Raw genomic sequence first — 19,799 nt, 5'->3', positions numbered from 1 at the left:
TACAACGTATGCCTGAAGGATGGAAAATTCAATTTTCAGTACCATCCTGGTATTTTAATTGCTTTTGGCAGTTAATTAAAAGGTTTGATTTTTCTTATTCTCCATCCAGCAACACAGGCATTTATCCTCGCTTTGTTGATTCTTGAGGAAACCACATGTAGGGCATGCACGTAAAATATTTTTTGGGGGTAATGTTTTTTATTTTTGAGTTTTAATTTTTATATCCAACAAATGATACATTATCCCGCACAAAAATCAACACATGTATTTACATGCAAGTATCTTCATAATAACTGTGGCTGTGACCCCCCCCCCCCCCCCCCCCCCTTGAACCAGCATACATATTTTACATTCCCCAATATGGCCGAGGCACCCATTTACAGGCAATTATGTACAATTTGGTTTGGGCCTATGCTTGCATTCAAACGGGTCCCTTATGGCTTTGCCCCTCCTCGTACTACTCGTTCCTCTTGGTTTGCCCTCACCCCCCCCCCCCGAGGTACTGGTTGCTGGCTACAAGCAGGTCTTGAAACAAGTTGATGAACGGCTTCCACGTCCTATGGAAGACTTCTTCTGATCCGGGGATGACAAATTTTATTTTTTGGAGTCTTGAGAAATTCCACCAGGTCGGACAGCCAGTCTGCAGTTATGGGTGGTGCTGCCGTTCGCCAGCTGAGCAGGATTCGCCAGCGGGCAATCAAGGCGGCAAAGACTAGTGCGTCGGCCCCCTCCCCATGAAGAGTTCTGGCTGATCTGATACCTCGAAGACTGCCACTTTTGGGCATGGCTCCACTCTTACTTCCACAACCCTGGACATGGCCTGGAGAAAAGATGTCCAACACGTGACAAGCCTGGGGCAAGCCCAGAACATGTAGGTGTACTTGGCCGAGCCTCCTCGGCACCGTTTGCATTTTTCCTCAACCTCCAGAAAGAACCCACTAATTCCAGTTCTGGTCAAGTGCGCTCTGTGCATCACCTTTACCTGCTTTAGGCTCAGCACTGCGCGCGTGGAGGTGAAGTTCGCCCTGTCCAGTGCTTCGATCCAGAGCCCTCTCCCTATCTCTATGCCTAGTTCCTCCTCCCATTTTTTCCTTTGTCTCGCCGGGGGGGTGGGGGGCATACCTCCTCCAGCAATTGCCCATGCATGTCCCCGCAGTTCCCCTCCCCGAGATCACTATGCTCAGTTGTCTTTCTACTCGTGAGTGTCCTGGTAACTGGGGGTACGTCATTGTTTCTTTGCAGAGGACGTTTTTGACTTGATCTTCAGTCATTCCCCCTTGGTAGCTGGAACCTCTCCGTGAGTTCCCCAGGGTTGCTACTGTATTGTCCGGGTACATGTCCCTAATCATCAGAGTCCCTTTGTCCTGTCTCTGCCTTTTGAAGGTGTCATCCATTATTGCGGGTGTGACCCTATGGTTGTTGCAGAGGGGGGCCACGGTGGACATTTGGGTTAGGCCAAAGTGTTGCCTCACTTGGTACCACGTTCAGAGTGTGGCTACAACTCTGGGCTCCTCTAGTATTTGCGGCACCAGACCCGGGGGGGGGGGGGGCTGGTTGTGACTAGAGCTTGGAGGGACGTCCCTGTGCAGAAACTCTCCTCTATCCTCACCCACTCTGCTCCTGGTCCTTGACCCATCCCCATACTCTTTCCGCCATCGCTGCGCAGTTGTAGAACTGTAGGTACGGAGGGGCCAGGCCTCCCACATTTCTCCTCCTTTGCAGGACCTTTTGGATCCTTGGACACTCCCTCCGTTCCACACACAAGTGCCATGATTAGCTTGTCGACTGTTGAAAAAGGCCTTGGGATGTAGATTGTGAGGGATCTGAACAGGAAGAGGAACCTGTGCAGCACATTCATTTTGATTGTCTGTATCCTCCCCGAGAGGGAGAGTGGGAGTGAGCCCCAACTCTGCAGGTCCTTTTTCACTTCTTCCACCAGACTTGTCAAGTTCCATTTATGGATCGGTGTCAAGTCGTGAGCTATTTGGATACCCAGGTGGTGGAATTTGGTATGGGCCAGTTTAAGCGGCAGTCCCTGCAGCTCTGCCCCTCCTGGGTTCACAGGGAAGATCTCGCTCTTATTCACGTTAAGCTTGTAGCCTGGGAAGACTCCTTAATCTTTTTGGGGGTTTGAAATGTCGAGGAGCAGATTACCCGCATTGAGTGAGACTATGTTCTCTGTCTCCAATCTCTCCACCCCTTCGCCGCTCTGAGGCCACCTGTGGCTTGATTAAACTATAGCGGGGTCAGTGGGCATCTCTACCTCGTGCCTCTGTGGAGCGGGAAGTATCTAGGGCTGGTGGTGTTTGTCCATACCCTTGCCAAGGGAGCACTGTACAAAAGTTTCACCCAGGAGGTGAATTCTGGCCCAACTTCAAACTGTTCCAGTACCTCTATGAGGTACTTGCATTCAACCCTGTCGAAGGCCTTTTCTGCTTTCGGGGAGATGATCTCTTGTGGTGTTCTCTTCACCCGGATAGGGTTGCTATTGCACTTAGCAGGTGCCTGAGGTTCAATGTTGGCTGCCTGCCCTTGACCGAGCCCGTTTGGTCCTCTGCGACTACCTCTGGCATGCAGCTTTCCAGTCGCCTCGCTAGGATCTTTGTGTCTGCGTTAAAGTGTGAGATGGGCCCATAGGATCCGCACTCCATCGGGTCTTTCTCCTTTTTGAGTATCAGTGACATTGAGGCTTGGGCCAGTTTGGTGGCAGGCTGTCTCTTACTAGCGAGTCCATGAACATCTGGCCCCGGCACCTTTCCCGCGTGCATGGAGTTGATACACTCCATAACTTACCCCAGCTCTAGTATCCGATTCCCCATCCATGGTTCAGAAGTGTACAGCCCTCGGTAGAAAGTTGCAAAGGCTTTGTCGATTTTTCTGGTGCACCAACTAGCCTGCCGCTTCTGTCTTTAGTCTGAGCTATATCCCTTGTGGCTGCCTGCCTTCTCAGCAGGTGAGCCAGTAGGTGGCTGGCTTTGTCTCCACGTTCATAAAAGGTCCCCCGTATTTGACAGAGCTGATTGACTGCTTTCCTGTTGGATTGCAAGTCGAAGTCCATTTCCAACTTATTCCTCTCCACCATCAGTTCAACGGTTGGGGCTATGGAATAACGTTGGTCCACCTCCAGTATAGAGTCAACCAGCTGTTGCCTGGCTGCCTTCTCCTGCCTTGAATGCAATAGTCTCTCCCCTTGTTACTGCCTACAGTGCCCCCGAGAATGTGGAGGGTGAGACCTCCCCATTCTGGTTGTTGGTTACATACCTATTTATGGCCTGTGATACGATCGCAAAAAGCCTTATCGGTGGTGAGGGCCGTGTCCAGCCTCTATGGGGGGCATTGAGCTCGGCCCGTTTCCAATCTCTCATCCAGGTAATGTGGAACGTGGTCAGAGATTATGATTGTGGAGTATTCCACTCCCACTACCCCTGGAAGCACCAATTTCCCCACTACAAAGAAGTATGATTCTTGTGTAGACGCTGAGGACCTGGGAGAAGAAAGAAAATTCCTTCTCCACTGGGTCCGTGAACCGCCATGGGTCCACTGCCTCCATCTGCTCCTTGAAGGTGTTCAGCTCCTTTGCAATATTAGTTAGTTTCCCCGATTTGGGGCTGGATCTGTCTGTCTATGGGTCCTGCGTGATCAGTCGGTGTATATCTGTCAGGGATTCTTGCCATGATTTACTTTATGAATTCCGCGTTGACTCAGTTGGGAGTGTACACATTCACGAGGATCACTGATGCTCCTTCTAGCGCACCACTAACCATGGGATACTGTCCCGCTGTGTTGGTAACCGTCTTTGTCAACATGAATGCTGTTCAGTAGTATAGCCAACCCCCTAGCCCTCTCCCTGTAATGCGATTGGTAGTTCTGATCCACCCAGCCCTTCCTTATCCACAGTCGGTCCTTCTCCCAGAGGTGAGTCTCCGGGAGGAAGATAACATTGGCCATCAGACTTTTCAGATGGTCGAAGACTCTGGATCTTTTCCCCAGGCTGTCATGATGGAGTGTCTGTTACATCCACCCCTGCCAATCTTGCAGTATCAATCATACTTACCTTTTGGATTGTTGCCTCCTGTGCTTCCAGTCGCCACTCTGTTTTCTCCAACACTATCTTGAAGGGGGCCAGGGCGTCCGCGACTGCCGCCTTCACTGTCACCATCATTTCCAGCTTGATGGCATCTCTGCTGTGTTTCAGGAAGTCCATCCACTCGCTTATCAGTGTATTGTCCGGCGTTGGTCCCGGCAGCCTAGCTCGCTTGGATGTGGCCGGTTCCGACTCTCTCCTCGTGTTCACCATCATCCCGTTCCTCCTCGCCAGGCTTTGGCTGACTCTGCCAAACCTTCAGGTCCTGGACTTATTGCCAGTCATTTCTCGGTGGTTGCAGCTGTCTTGTAAGGGGATGGGGGTGGTTCAACAGGTTTGGGGGGCTATTTTTGCATTAAAAATGCCGTTTTTCTCGGCAGAAAGCTACCTTCCCTGCGTCCGCTCAGCACATCCCCCTCACCAAAAGTCCAGCTCTGCTGTTTCTAAGCCACAAACTATTATCAGCCTCTGTTTTTGGTTTGAGGAGGAGGGAAGGATGAAAACACTACAGCAATGTAATGTTTGAGGCTTTACCGTTCTTTTACACTGGGTTCTGCATGATCCCTTTCTCCGTTGTGGTGAGCGAGCCGACTTCTCCCAGAATTCTCCTCAGTCACTTCTCATTGCTGCCCTCTGTTGGATGAAATATCATTATGATTGCAGACAAACTGTTTGGGGTGTGGTCCCCTACTCGTGAGATGTATAAAACCATGGAACCTTCACTATTGAGCCAGTTTTCTCCAACTAAAGATTCTTTGCTTTCACCTTGTTCTTTGTTAAAGATCTGGAAAAGTCCACTGGCTATTTCAAGAATACACTAGATTAGGAGACGAGTATTAACTTTCTGTATTCAAACTATATGTTTCATGTTTTTGATTTTGTTTTGGAGGTTTTCCAGAACTATCACGTATTGTCACTGGATGGTGACCATCCAGAAAATATACCATTCTGTATTATCAGCATACATAAGGCCAATCTACTCATCCTTCCCTAGAAACTTACACAAGGATAAGTACAGAAAATACAAAAAGGAATTGTATGGTTTAGGTTATTTGGTAACATCAACAATCTGTTCTGTGCTCTCTACAAGAAAATGGAACTCGGAAAAGACTGCTCTGTGGTTTTTTTATTTTTTCACAATAGATCCGTGCAAAACGTTGCCTGTAACAAAACAAACTTATATGTTAGGGCAGCACGGTAGCACAAGTGGATAGCACTGTTGCTTCACAGCGCCAGGGTCCCAGGTTCGATTCCATGCTGGGTCACTGTCTGTGCGGAGTCTGCACGTTCTCTCTGTGTCTGCGTGGGTTTCCTCCGGGTGCTCCAGTTTCCTCCCACAGTCCAAAGACATGCAGGTTGGGTGGATTGGCCATGATAAATTGCCCATGGTGTCCAAAAAAAAATTAGGTGGGGTGACTGGGTTACTGAAGCAACTGTGCTAACCACTGTGCTATCGTGCCGCCCATAAGAACAGAAAATGCTGGAAGAATTCTGTCTGGCAGCATTTATGGAGAGAGAACCAGAGTTGACGGCTGAAACACGCCGACAGGATCATCCGGTCCCACCAATGGCGCACCCCCGCCGCGACAAGAGGCACATTCAACAGGACACTGGTGGTAACAGAAGATCATGCCGTCAGCCAATGGTGGGCCACCTTCTACTGCAAAACAGGCAGCGGGGTTGCGCCGTAAATTCCAGCCAATGTTTTTCAGGCCTGTGACCTTTCATTATTTTTATTTTCACAACCCCTTGGATTTACCATTAACTCTCTTCTGGCTCCTTGTAACTTATTTATCTTAATTGTTGAGTTTCATTGCAGTGCATTTCACATATCTCTGGATCCTCCGACATATTATACTAAAGCATGAGAGGTCACTGTATACCTCAGCTGGATGTCAGGATTAACATCTACAGTGCCCAAACTAATATTTTGCCCTATTAATGCTCTTGTTCCATTCCCTCTCCAATACCGATTCTGAACCTGATATTACTCTACTCTCAAACAGATTCCACCCTGAATGAACTTCACCTTGCCACAGTCCCCTGTGTTGTGTTTTGATGAACCGTAGTATCCTAATTGTTAGTCATTGACCCATGTCAGTGGCAATTATATAACTTTATTTAGCATGAGTAAGACTTGATGCATTACAGCACATAAAAGCAAATAGTTTAATCCCCTTTTGTCCTGGATGGATGCTGCGATGACCGGTGTCTCCTGCCTCTGGCCCAAACTCCCAACATCATCCTCTAAGTGTTGCTTAACTGCACCCTTTGGTCCACACCCATTGCTCTGTCCTCCTGAGGGTCATCCTGAGGTTTTCTACCCCTTTCTATAACTCAATTGCTGGACCAATCTTGACATATGTGACTGTCCAATTACAGAAGTGCAAGTACTTGCTTACTCGCGCTCCGATTACTTGTTTTCACTTTTGGGGTTCTCATCAGCAATGCTACTGTAAAACAAAGAAATGTGTCTTATCTCTGAGTTCGACCCTTCTGATCATGCCCAAAACTAATTGGTTCATATGTCTATTCATGGTTTCCATGGAACATAACTGTTCCTCTTTATTGTCCTTTTCCTTCTTTCTTTTGTTGATGGGGGTTGCTGACGCTTTCATGACGTTCTAGCCAGGTTATTTATAATAGTTCTTCAATTGTCTTGTTTCCCATTCCATTCTGGTCAGCTTGCATCACTCCGAAACTGCTGGTTCCATTGGGTCTGAGCTCACGCAAGTAGTTAATATATCGCAACGGTGTAATGCATCAGTGTATACATAACTCAAATTAAACATTTATTCCTATTAAGCAATAAAACAATGAAGAATTCTCGGGTATTCTCATCACCTGGAACTCTAACTTTTGAATGTTTTGTATTCACCTATTCATCTTTCTTGCCAATCTTCAAACCCAATAAGACTGTCGGGACAAAACTCAAACAGCTGGCAGATGGACAGTCATGTGATCTTATTCTGAATCTGAATGGTTGTGATGGCATCCTGACTTTGACTACGGTTTACTTCATGAGTGTTCACACTTTCCCTTTATTGATGCCTATACTTCCTGACACCTGTCCTGCTCAAACTGCTGTATTCCTTATCACTTTGGCCTCCACTCTGGAATCTTATCGAACTTTGAGCACTGCATGCTGTTCCATCCCGCTAACCTGCTTTGAAATCCAGTGACCTACTGTCATGATAATCCCACTAGTCTCATCCCGTTTCTCTAAAAAAGAAAGAACATGCATTTATAATGACCTTGACAAGGAAAGCATGTCACAAAACACACATACTTCAAAATGATTTAAGTGACAGCATAGTCATTGTCACTGGATCAGAATCCTGGAATTCCCTTCCTAACAGCACTGTAAATGTACCTGCACTAGATGGACTGCAGTGATTCAAGAAGGCAGCTCACCACCACCTTCCAAGACTAATTGAGATGAGTAACAAATCCTGGTCTTGCCAGCTCTACTCGTATCTCGTGAGAAATAAAATGAAACTCAATGTTATAATGTAGGAAAGGTGTCAGGCAATTTTGCAAACAGCAACATTCCACAAAGCAGCAATGAGATGATGGCTAAATGATCTATTTTAGTGATGTTGGTTTGAAGAAGATAGAGCAAGTTGATGTAGCTTTTTAAAAATAGAAAAGTGGAGCCATGATCTTTAACTTGGAGACATAAAGTACAAAATACAGGAATTTATGCTAAATCCTTAAGTCACTGGTTAGGCCTCCGCTGTAGTACTGTGTCCAGTACTGGGCACTGCACTTTAGGAAGAATGATCAGGCTTTGGAAAGAGTGCAGAGATTTGTTAGTGTACTGCGGCTGAGACCTCACGTTTTACCTTTTTTATAGCATTTATAAATATCCTCATTGTCCAGTTTTTTTTATTTTAAAAGTTAACAAAGACTTTAAAATGACTTAAGCCAATCTTGGCTGTGACTTTCAAACAAAAGGAACATTCCAGCAATATCCGAGAATCTGACACCTCGTTATCTCTAAAGAGATGCTTTGCCCCGGATGATGTCAAGTTTCTTGGGCGTTGTTGGAGAGCACATTCATCCAGACAGCTTTCTTCAGCTGCAAAATCAATTATGTCCTTTTAATCATAACCTCAGAAATAGAAACGTTTGCTAAAGTTTGTATTCAATTCCATTTGGAAAAACACATCTGAAGCAATCCATGCCCACATAAGGCAACATTCGGGCTTGGGCTGCTGAGTGAGAGAGGCTGGGAATTCTGTGGTGAGTAACTCTGCTCCTAATTCCACAAAGCTGTCCACCAAGTGTAAGGCACACATCAAGAGTGTGACGGAACACAATCCACTTGCTTGGATTGATGTGCACTTCAACAACACTCACAAGAACCTCAACATCATCCAGCACAGAACAGTCTACATGATAAGCAGCCCACCCACACCGTAAACATTCATATCTTCCACCACCAATGCATAGTGACAGCCATGTGTACCATATACAGGATGATCCTGTACAGATCATTAATGAATGAGTCGACAGGTTCCCCTGGCTGCTGTATATGGTTATTAAATTTAGCACCCTCATGGATTTTCTTGCTCCATAGATTCAAATAAGCATTTAATTATTTTAGTAGTACTTCAAATTTAGCAGAGGATTCATTGATTCCTTGTCTAGCAATAATGTAATCTGCTATTGGGTCTACTGAATAAAGCAATGTGTTATCTTGTTGAGCTTCTAGATTTTTATCTGGACCTGAAGCAGTCATTTACCTATGGAATCTTTTGGTTGTGGTTTTATTTGATGTTTATTTATAAATGTGGCTGAATAGAAATCTATATATTTTTTAATGAAATCGTTTTTTCCAAAGTCCCCAATTGTGTGATTGATATTTGGCCCTTGGTTAAGTCTAAATTAAGCTGGATTCTGCTATACAACCCTACTGAAATTCAAGGTGGCTTCACTTTATTTGAAGATAAAGGGTTTATCGGCACTTGCCAATTTTGGCAAGCTCCTGTTGAAATGGCGCTCGTGCTCAGCCTTGAAACATTTTAAATAATGGCTATTTGGATAGACTAACTGAAAACCTTTTAATTTCAGTGCTATGCTTTTGGGTTGCAAAAATGTCAATTCCTGGTGTTTGGTCTTCAAAGCTGATTCTTTAGCAGCAACTTAAAAATTATTATTTTTTCCTTGGAGTGAGCTTAACTCCACATGTTCAGCATATCAACTTGTTAATCAAGTTTTTCCCCACTGAGTTTTTAAGTGGCAATTTCTGACCACAGCTATTTGAACATTTCTCAGGACTTGCTGTAATCCTGGGATTTAAAAGGCTTAGAATAATAATAATAATAATATTATTATTATTATAATCGCTTATTGTCACAAGTAGGCTTCAATGAAGTTACTGTGAAAAGCCCCTAGTCGCCACATTCCGGCGCCTGTTCGCGGAGGCCGGTACGAAATTGAACCCACACTGCTGGCATTGTTCTGCATTACAAGCCAGCTGTTTAGCCCACTGTGCTAAACCAGCTTACCCCTGTTAGGTCTGTTGACTCTGCACTATGGGAATTGAAGCTTGGCTTCCAAGAGTTCCCATGGAATCTTCTACTGCAGTGAGGAATTTTAAATCCTTATTTTCAGCTTCCAAGCCTTTCTTTTCCTGTCAATATCCTTCTGTACATCTGCTTTGAGCTTTCCTTCTGGTTGGAATGCTTCTTCACATTTTCCTTTAGTCTTGCAGGATTTTAGGTTTTCTTTGCATTTTTGATGATAGGTTTCAAACTGCTGCCAACATATTGTAGAATGTTAGATCCTGTTTGGTAGGTCTTTTAAAAAAATATTTTAATTAAAGATTTTCCATTTTACAATAAATTTTATAACCAAACCCACATTACCCACAGCAAATGTTACATAAAACCAACATAACAAAAACCCACCAACCATACACACCTTATCCACAAAGAAAAGAGAGAAACAAACCCAACCCTCAACTCCTGTTTTCCTCTCTCCCCAACCCAGCAACTGACAGTGACTAATTCCTTCAAGTAGGTAATGAATGGCTGTCATCTCTGGTAGAACCCCTCAATTGACCCTCTAACGGTGCACTTGACTTTCTCCTGGTACCAGAATTCTATTAGGTCACCCAACCATACCGAGGCACCGGTTCACCACACGTTGCAGTTTCTTGCGATCTTGGACCGAGCAGTTGCCATACCAGGCTGTGATGCAGCCAGATAGGATGTTCTCTCTATCATACATCTGTAGAAGTTTGTGAGAGTCGATGCAGACATGCCAAATTTCTTTAACTTCCGTAGGAAGTAGAGACGTTGTTGGGCTTTCTTGACTGTTGCATCAACGTGAGTGGACCAGGACAGACTGTTGATGATGATGACCCCCAGGGACTTAAAGCTATCGACCATCCGTTGATGCAGACAGGAGTGTGTGCCGTGCTACGCTTCCTTAAGTCCCTGATCAGGTCCTTGGTCTTTCCAACATTTAGAGAGAGGTTGTTTTCGGTACACCCCGTGCTTTATCTTCCTCCTGTAGTCTGATTCGTCGTTGTTTGAGATACGGCCCACCGCAGTCGTATCATCTGCAAACTTGTTGATTGAGTTGGAATTAAATCTTACCACACAGTCATGTGTGTTTAGGGGGTACAGTAGAGGACTGAGCGCACATCCTTGCGGGGCTCTGGTGTTGAAGACTATTGTGGAGGAGGTGCTGTTGCCTCTCCTGACAGATTGAGGTCTGTTGATGAGGAAGTAGAGGATCCAGCTGCACAAGGAGGGGTCAAGTCCAAGATTATGGAGTTTGGTTATTAGTCTTGTCGGGATAATGGTGTTGAAGGCGGAGCTGTAGTTGATGAACATAGGTGTCCTTGTTCTCGAGGTGTTGATTGTAGAGCCAGGGAGATAGCATCTGCTGTGGACCGGTTGCGGTGATTGGCAAACTGCAGTGGATCGAGACCGTCTGGGAGGCTGGCAGTGATCCGTCTCATGACTAGCCGCTCAAAGCATTTCATGATGACAGATGTCAGGGCCACCAATCGGTAGTCGTTGAGGCAGGCTACCTTGTTCTTCTTTGGTACTGGTGTTATGGTGGTGGTCTTGCGTGGATAAGTGCAGCTCCAAAAATCTCCAGCTCAACACCATCCAGGGCAATGCAGCCTGCTTGAGTGGAATCCTATTCATCACTTTAAGCATCACTCCTTGCACCACCAGCACACTGTGGCTGCAGTGTGTGTCGTCTACCAGGTGCACTGCAGTAATTTACCAAGACTTCTTCAACAGCAGCTTCCAAACCCATGAGTTTTGCAGTCTAGGAAGATAAAGGCATCAGGTGAATAGGAACATCACCACTTGCAAGCTCCTCTGCAAGTCACACACTAACTTGAACAGTGATCTTCCTACAGCAGTGGTTCCCCCTTTAAGGTATCTGGATGTACCTTAATTATGTAACTATAAATTTTCTGGGGTAAGAAAATGTTCCCAATCTTCATCTCCCTCTCTGTAGTTCCCTACTCCTGCTCTAATCACAGGTTATGAGATGCAGCTGTGTCTATTAGTAGAAAGCATGGGAGACGAGCAACCTGCGATTAGAGTAGCAATGAGCAGCGGGATGATGAATGGCGGCACTTGAGCCTGAGCACAGTGATGGCGGTGATGTGAGAGCAGCAGCTACTGGCCTAAACACTGTCCCAAGTGGGAAATACTACTGCTTGACCTGCAGGTTAGTGGACTGCTGGGCAGATCATCATCCTGGTGGAGATGTCTCACTAAGAAGTGAGGAGAGTTGGGTGTTTGGAAAGAGGTGCTGCAGAGTGAGAGAGTTGAGTAGTTTGTTGGAAATGTGGCTGCTCTGAGTGGGGGTGAGGAGGAGATGGTGGCATAATGGTAACGTCACTGGACGTTAGACCCAGGCAAATCCTCTGTTGACACTGATTCGAATCCTACCACGGCAGCTGGTGGAATTTAAATTTAGCAATTAAAAATCTAGTCTAATGATGTTGATTGTCTTTAAAAACCCATCTGGTTCACTAATGCCTTTTAAGGAAGGACCATCAAACTTCTACCTAGGCACCGGAAACACCAATGGCACACCCAGCCTGTCAAGTCTGAAAAGTCCTCCTTGCTAACATCTGGAGGCTTGTGTCAGAATTTGGAGAACTGTTCCACAGACAGATCACATAACTGCTTGACAGAGTCCTCATCATCGACTCTGGACCCATGAAGTCTCACGGAATCAGGTCAAGCATGAGCAAAAAAATCACCTACAGGTTACCACCTACCATCCCCCCCATCAGCTGGTGAATAGGCACCCATCCATGTTGAATAGCCATTGGAAGAAGCATGGAGGTTGGCAGGGGCACAGAATGTAGTCCGGATGGGAGACTTCAATGTCCACAACCAAGAGTAGCTCATTAGCATCACTACTGACTGAGCTGGCCCTAAATGGCATAACCGCTACACTGGGTCTTCAACAGGAGCCGACGGCCAGATATGGAACAATTCCAGCTCCCCTTTATAGCTTTGTTCTTCAGAGAATAACTTAATGATGAGAAATGTTTTTGGGATTTCATGAATATTCTGCTGCTATTATGGAAATCCTTCAACATTTATATTGTTAAATGACTGAGGGCTTATTTGCTGGCACTGAGGCTACTCAGTGATGTGTTATATTCTTTTACAACCTTTGTTTCCTAAAGCAGTAGCTCAAATGTTATGGATTGATTTGACATTCTTTGTAGCTTTCAGTATGCCATATGGAAGACTTTGGGTGAAAGAGCACTTAGTATTGGGATGTTCCTAATACAGCCCACAGGGCAAGACCAACCCAGGCTCCAGCCAAACATTCAGTTCTGACTTTTATTTGCACTTTTATTTCTTGTTTACTGTTTTGTTCTATTTTGATTTATTGGGAGGCTTGTAAAATGTTATTCTTCATCCTTTCAGCTTACTAATTTAAAATAAAAGATGGACAGATTTGCATTTAAACAATATATTTCACAACCACTTGCCTTCCCAAAGTGCTTTAGAGCAAGTTAAGTACTTTTGACATGTAGTCACTCTTGAAATTTAGGAAACACAGCAACCAATTTGCACACAGCAAGCTGACACAAACAGCAATGTGATAACGAAGTAATGTATCTGTGTGATGTGATTGAGCAGAGCACTGGGAATAACTCCCCTGCTCTTTGAAATGGTATCAGGGATCCTTTACATCATCCTGAGAGGACAGACAAGGCCTTAGTTTAACGTCTCTGTAGTGTGCTGGAGTACTACCCCAAGTGGGTCATGGCTGACACTGATTGATCCTAAATCTTAATAATCAAATCATCTCAACTCTGCAGCTTGAAATATACAAGCTTTCCAGAAGGTTTATGATCCTATAAGGTATATGCCCAGTAGTCCAGAAGTAAAAAGCCTATCCTTTAGAACATTTGCTACTTCAGGAAAGAACTGGACAGTATCTAATCAGAAGATGTCTTTTGAAACTTGCATCCTTCCTTCATCAATTGACCGAGACATTCTTTGTTTATCAATTGACCATGAAAATGTGTCTGATCCTTTCAAACGAATGATTTTATACAAATCCCAATTTCTTGTCTTTTCTTCTTTCCTTTTATGCCAAGGAATTGAGCTTTATGCTGTAATGTTTAGCGTAGTTCATATTGTGCTAAAGCCAAGTTATTTTAAGTTTATTTATTTTGAAGTATGGTCATGTGAAATATCCACCATTATACTCTACTTCCTTGAGAAGATGTTGTTTTGCTAATGGAATCCTAGCTTCTTACTTAGAGCTAGGAATATTAACTGGACTGGGCAAAATAAAAATGGGATAATTCAGCTTCACTTAATTCATGCCAAGTTTGTTGTGCATTGTACCTGAAAGATAAAAGAAAGTAATTGGTCAAGAATATTGGTTGAATAAGTGGGAGGAGGAGCTGGGAGATGAGATAGAGGAGGTCTATGGGCAGGCGCGTTGAGTAGAGTCAACGTGTCTGCAACATGTGCCAGGCTCAGCCTGATACAATTTAAGGTTGTTCACCGTGCTCTCATGACAGTGTCCCGGATGAGTGGATTCTTTGGGGTGGAGGACAGGTGCGCAAAATGTGAAGGAGGACTGGCGAACCATGTCCACATGTTTTGGACATGTCCAAAGCTGAGGGGATTTTGGCAGGGGTGGACTTCATGGCCACGATGTTAAAAACAAGGGTGACGCTGATTCCAGAGATGGCGATTTTTGGGGTGTCAGAAGACCCGGGAATCCAGGAGGAGAGAGTCAGATGTTCTGGCCTTTGCTTCCCTGGTAGCCCGGAGACGGATACTATTAGCATGGAGGGACTCAAAGCCCCCAAAGTCGGAGACCTGGCTATCAGACATGGCTAGCTTTCTCTGTTTGGAAAAATCAAGTTCGCCTTGAGAGGGTCACTGTTAGAGTTCACCCGGAGGTCGGACGTGACAACCGTTCGTCGACTTCTTTGCGGGAAAGTAATCATCAGCAGATTGGTGGGGGGGGGGGGGGAGTAGTTTAGATTAAAGTAGGGGGTTAATAAGGGTGGGACCTGTACTAGAGGTCCCACCCTCGCACTATGTTTATGGTTTCATGTATATTGTTTATTTTGTTGTAATAGTCAGCAGAGGTTTATTAGATGGCTGTTAACTGTACAAACACTAGGTCTAGACTGACTCCAAGCCCACACAGTAGCTGACGACGTTACGATCTATCATGTGATCAACTTTTAAAGGGACCTTGCAACAGTACAATAATGTTAACCAACACATGTAACATCCCTTGGCCTTCCAAGGTCCAACACAATACCTATAGTATTTTTTTAAAGTCGTTTGCACATATTTACAAGGGCAGGCATTCCATTATTACATAGTGGTAATACAGTCAATAGGAAAGACTATCTGGAGGGTGGCACAATGGTGTAGTGATTAGCACTGCTGCCTCATGGCACTGAGCACCTAGGTTCGATCCCAGCCCCGTGTCACTGTCCGTGTGAAGTTTGCACATTCTTCCCATGTCTGTGTGGATCTCATCCCCACAAACTCAAAAGATGTGCGGGGTACGTAGATTGACCACAATAAATTGTCCCTTAATTGGGGGATAAAAAAGAATTGGGTACTCTTAAATTTATTTTTAAAAAAGGAAAGCATATCTGGTGGGGGTCTATTGGCATTGGTTGCCTGCACCCTTCAGGGATTTGATTGTTCTTGACCTTAGATGTATTCTTAGGTTCTTCTGTGGATGTCTCTACCCTGGAAGGTGCTACCTTCTCTTCTGCAGAAGGAAGACTAGTAATAGCAGGGGATTCTTCAATAATCACTGCTTCAGTGGATGGACCAGAAGTTACCGTCCTGATCTGGCTATGCGAATGATGTTTCCACTTGAGGTCGTTCTGTCATACATGGCACTGGCACATCAATATGCGTATAGAGCCACTGATCTGCATGTTATCTCCCGTTTATACGGTATAAGGGATTGGACCAGTTTGAGCTAATACATTTGCAGGAACCCACTTCTCGCTATAGTGGTATATCTGCGTGTCGTCACTTTCTCTCCTTGTTAAAAGAAACGTCTTCTTGAATTATCTTCTTTTATCATCTGCGACTGCTGATTGCGCTCTACCATCTCTGAGTCTCCTGCGGTAAGAGTAAATCAAAGATAGTTCACCGCTTTCTCTTCATCAGTAGTAAAGCTGGGGAACACGGTGTAGTCACATGTGTGGTGTCGCCAAGACACTGCTTAAGCCACGATGTAGTGAACCTTGGTCCTTAGCTTTCAGTGCATGCTTCAAAGACTGAACAAACCTTTCGGCTGAACCGTTCATGGATATGTTGTAAGATACTAATTTTTTTATGTTGAATACAGCTCATCTTTAAGTAATCCTCAAACTTTTGAGTTATAAACTGTGGACTTGTCACTCACTTCTAGTTTCCCAAATCTGGCAAAAATCTTATCCAAGTTTTTCAATGTTTTTTTCTGTGGTCATTGATTTCATCAGGAACACCTCAGGCCACTTGGAAAGTGCATCTACTGTGACCATGAACATGTGCCCCTCGTCTGGACCAGCAAAGTCAATGTGTAGCCGTGAAGGCATTTCAGTGCATTCCCATGGATGCATTCCTTACCCACGCACATGACTGGCACAGTCCAGCTTTTTCCTCTATCTGGGCATCGGTTCCTGGCACCAAAAGTAACTCCCCATGCAAGTTCCTTCATCCGACCTATACCTGGGTGTTCTTCATGCAATTGTTCCAATATTCTTTATCGCAAATTTGGAGCAACTATTACTCTCATCCCCCGCAACAGGCATCCGCCTTGTACTGTCAACTTGCGTTTCCTGGAAATATATAGCTTTAATTTAGAATGCATTCCTACTGTCCTCTGCTTTAACTCCATTTTCGGTACCTTCCTCATCATAAGATCACTGAGGGAGAATTCAGAATGTCCAATTCACCTAACAGCACGTCTTTTGGAACTTGTGGGAGGAAACTGGAGCACCCAGAGAAAACCCACGCAGACACTGGGAGAACGTGCAGACCCCGCGAAGACCGTGACCAAGCCAGGAATAGAACCGAATAGGAAATTGAGAGACTGTATTTAGTATGCAGTTTTGTACACAGTGCCTTCAAGCAGACCTTGATGCATTCAAGAAGATTTGAGAGAAGAGCTGAAAAAAGAACTCGATGACTTAGCAGAAAAGGGAAGAAATTTCTCTTTCAGCTGAGCAGCAGTTGTGTATCATAAACTTAATTAAATCAGTTTCATTTTAAGAAGGAACTGGATAAATATTCAAATAGAAATAGATTGTAGGAATAAGAACTGTACAAACAGGAATGAAAAATGCTCCAGATAGCAAGGTGGTTCCAGGAAATTGAATGGTAGTTAAAGTGGTCTTAACTTGAGCCTTAATTTTGATCTTGTTTCTACTAGAGAAAAAAATGTAATGGCATCTTTCCCAAATGTGAAAAAGTGCTTTACTTTGCAATTATCATTGATATATGAACAAAATTGTACTTTAGTGTCAGATAATTAGCGGCCTATTAGTTAAACCAATCAAATCACGTGCCTCTCAATTATTTCGCAATTTAAAAGGAAACTTTGGTGCTAAAGTACCATCAGTATCTGAAACAGAAAATACAGATTACTCCTTTAGCTTGAGATATTTCGTGAAAGCTGTTGAACGTCACTTTTACACTTCATACCACACAGGTTGGGAAAATGACTCTGGAGATCCAATCTAGTACAAACAATATTAAGCAGCAAAAATGCTTGCTAGCATTGGACTGCCACAAAAAGTAAGAGTTTGGAATTCTGCCATCTGGTAAAGTAATGTAACCAGGAACCTGGTTCTTTGCATTTATTTCCTGTAGGACTTTGTGTAAAAATGGAGTCTAACACATTTAATAACTATCAGTCAAATGTAACAGTATGCCAAAGGTGCACCATGTTCCCACAATACTGAGTGCAAGTACATTCCCAATAAATAAGCAAGATAATATTAACATAGAGCAAAACCAAGCAGAGGAGATGAGAATAACAGATGAAAGTCAAGGGTATAGAATTGCTGATTTTCTTTTTAATGATACATTTTGTTCAAAATAATTGCCTTTTTTTTATCCACGCAGTCAACTTTAAGCCTGTTATTCAATATTTTGTTCTTATATATTTGATCTATTGAGTACTATTTTATTTATATTACAGATCAGCCGACAGTCCATTGATGCCTTGAAAAACTGGTTCAGAGATGAGATGCAGAAGTCTGATTGGCAGCTTGTCATGGAACTTAAAAAAACATTTGAAATTATCTAGCTATTGCAGTTTGTTTTCATTTCAAAACTTCAGCAGTGGGAGGACTGAGTGTGATTTGAGGTCTGTGCTTGAACAGGACCTATTATTAAGCCACGCTGGACTGCTGAGAGACAGAATCCAGAGTAAAAAGTGGTTATAGCTAGTAAACGTTTTCCATGACAAACCAAAACTTTTGCACTGGTTTGACAGTGATCAGTTTTACATATTCCTACGGTTCTCAATGTGCCTGTTTTTTTTTTTTTTTGCCCTGACCTTCTCCACCCACCCCCACCCCTAAATACTAGCTGCTATTTTTAAATTTTCCCTTCCATTACACGGAACTTGTAAGCAGCACTCCCCGATTCTAATTTTAACTATATGAAATAATGAATAAAGTGTTTGAATCCTGTGTGCTACAGTGCAGAAGCAGTGTACAGCCTTTTTGACAAGTAATTTTGGATATAGAGTATTTTTCTCTGTTCCATCGGCTACTTTTCTCAGCTACTTCATGACGCATGCCCTGCTTTTGTGCCTATGAACTTTTATAAAGAATTAGGTATTAGGAAAATTCCACCTGCATTGTGAGAAAAATAACATAGAGCAGCCTTTTATTGCTTGTACAGTTGATAGTTGTGTGACCCAGACTGTAAACTTTCAAAGCTGAAATCACAAATAAAGCTGAAGATGGTGAGATTTGTATTTCCAATACTTTACCTTTTAAAATCAACTATAATCTGTAGGTGGAGATGCAAAATTATGACTAATTCATGAGGTTGAAGGAACATCCTAAATGGCTGAGCAGAAACATGCATGGGGAAAATTAAGCACAATGATCTTATGTGTAACAAAAGAGAGAACCAGCCGAATTAGTGATTGTGCAAATATTCCTCCATCTTCCTAAAATATTAACTAATTTTTGGCCCTTTGAGCATCAGTTACCCTCTGGTACTTCTCTCAAGAAGTCATTCTTCATTTTTGAGACCAGGCAGTGAATATTCTACTTGGGAAACGATCACAGCTGAGTTCAATCCTATTCTGAGCTCAAAACAACAGGGGGGATACAGGGAAATGAGCAGGAATGGAAATTGTGGTTTTATCCTAAAAGTGGTGAAACCAATTGTTGCGCTGAGTTTATTACATTGGCAGGAAGATTAATTTTTGCCAAAATAATGAATAGTGGCTGTTGGAGATATGACTGTAGGTTCCATTTGCCATCACTAGTGCTTTCAATTCCGCTTATTTTTTCATCTTTTATATCCATGTGAGAATAATGAGGTTATGATGTTTATCTCATCTCATTAATAAGAAGATTTATTAAATCAACAAAAAACAATGGACCATTAATTATCCAAGACTTGAATGTCATTCAATGAGCCATCGTAAAATGTTATGAAAAGCATGCAGTATAACATTTGACAATCTGTTAATCTAGAAGTAAGAATGTTTAAACGGCTGATGGACATCTTCCATAACTTTCCCTTTTGCCAGATTGATCAGTCACATTGATTATGTCTTTGGCTGGACTCTTCTGCCCTTCAACTGAGGCCAAATTCAATAAATGTGAGAAATGATTTACAATCAAAGTGTTGATTTGAATTTCTCATTTGAGGCACTTGGTAGTATCTGTGACATGCATTGCTTCATGCAGTCTTTTTTCATGGTTCTACCATTGTTCCTACCTCATTTCTTCTTTATTTTTTCTCTTGCATCTATTTTTCCTATCTTTTACTTGATGTTTTCTATCCAATTTATTTTAATTTCTTCCTTAATTTGATCAAAAATTTAGAATTCCAATTGGATGCCTGTTCAGTGGGAAAGCTATTACGTCTGCAACCAACAATCATTTCCTTCTATGTCTAGAGCAGTATTTCTCTGTCAACCTTACATATTATTCTCCTTTTAATTTATCAGTTCTGAATCTTTTCCCTCAGGATTT

At 43.4% G+C, this 19,799-nt stretch overlaps 1 protein-coding gene across 2 annotated transcripts in view; it reads left to right on the top strand.

Moving 5' to 3' along the window:
* eif5b (eukaryotic translation initiation factor 5B) overlaps positions 1-19,441 on the top strand; it is a 141,330-nt gene extending 121,889 nt beyond the window's left edge. For both annotated transcript variants that reach the window (XM_038818175.1, XM_038818174.1), the window contains exon 24: positions 17,777-19,441. In XM_038818175.1, the coding sequence (XP_038674103.1) occupies positions 17,777-17,884 (108 nt within the window). In that variant the 3' untranslated portion in view covers positions 17,885-19,441. The remainder of the gene's footprint in view (positions 1-17,776) is intronic.
* The last annotated feature ends 358 nt before the right edge of the window (positions 19,442-19,799 follow it).

This window comes from Scyliorhinus canicula, chromosome 14, assembly GCF_902713615.1.
Source record: "Scyliorhinus canicula chromosome 14, sScyCan1.1, whole genome shotgun sequence".
Classification (NCBI taxonomy): domain Eukaryota; kingdom Metazoa; phylum Chordata; class Chondrichthyes; order Carcharhiniformes; family Scyliorhinidae; genus Scyliorhinus; species Scyliorhinus canicula.
Note: the sequence above shows the minus strand (reverse complement) of the source record. Positions and strands in the feature narration are given on the sequence as shown.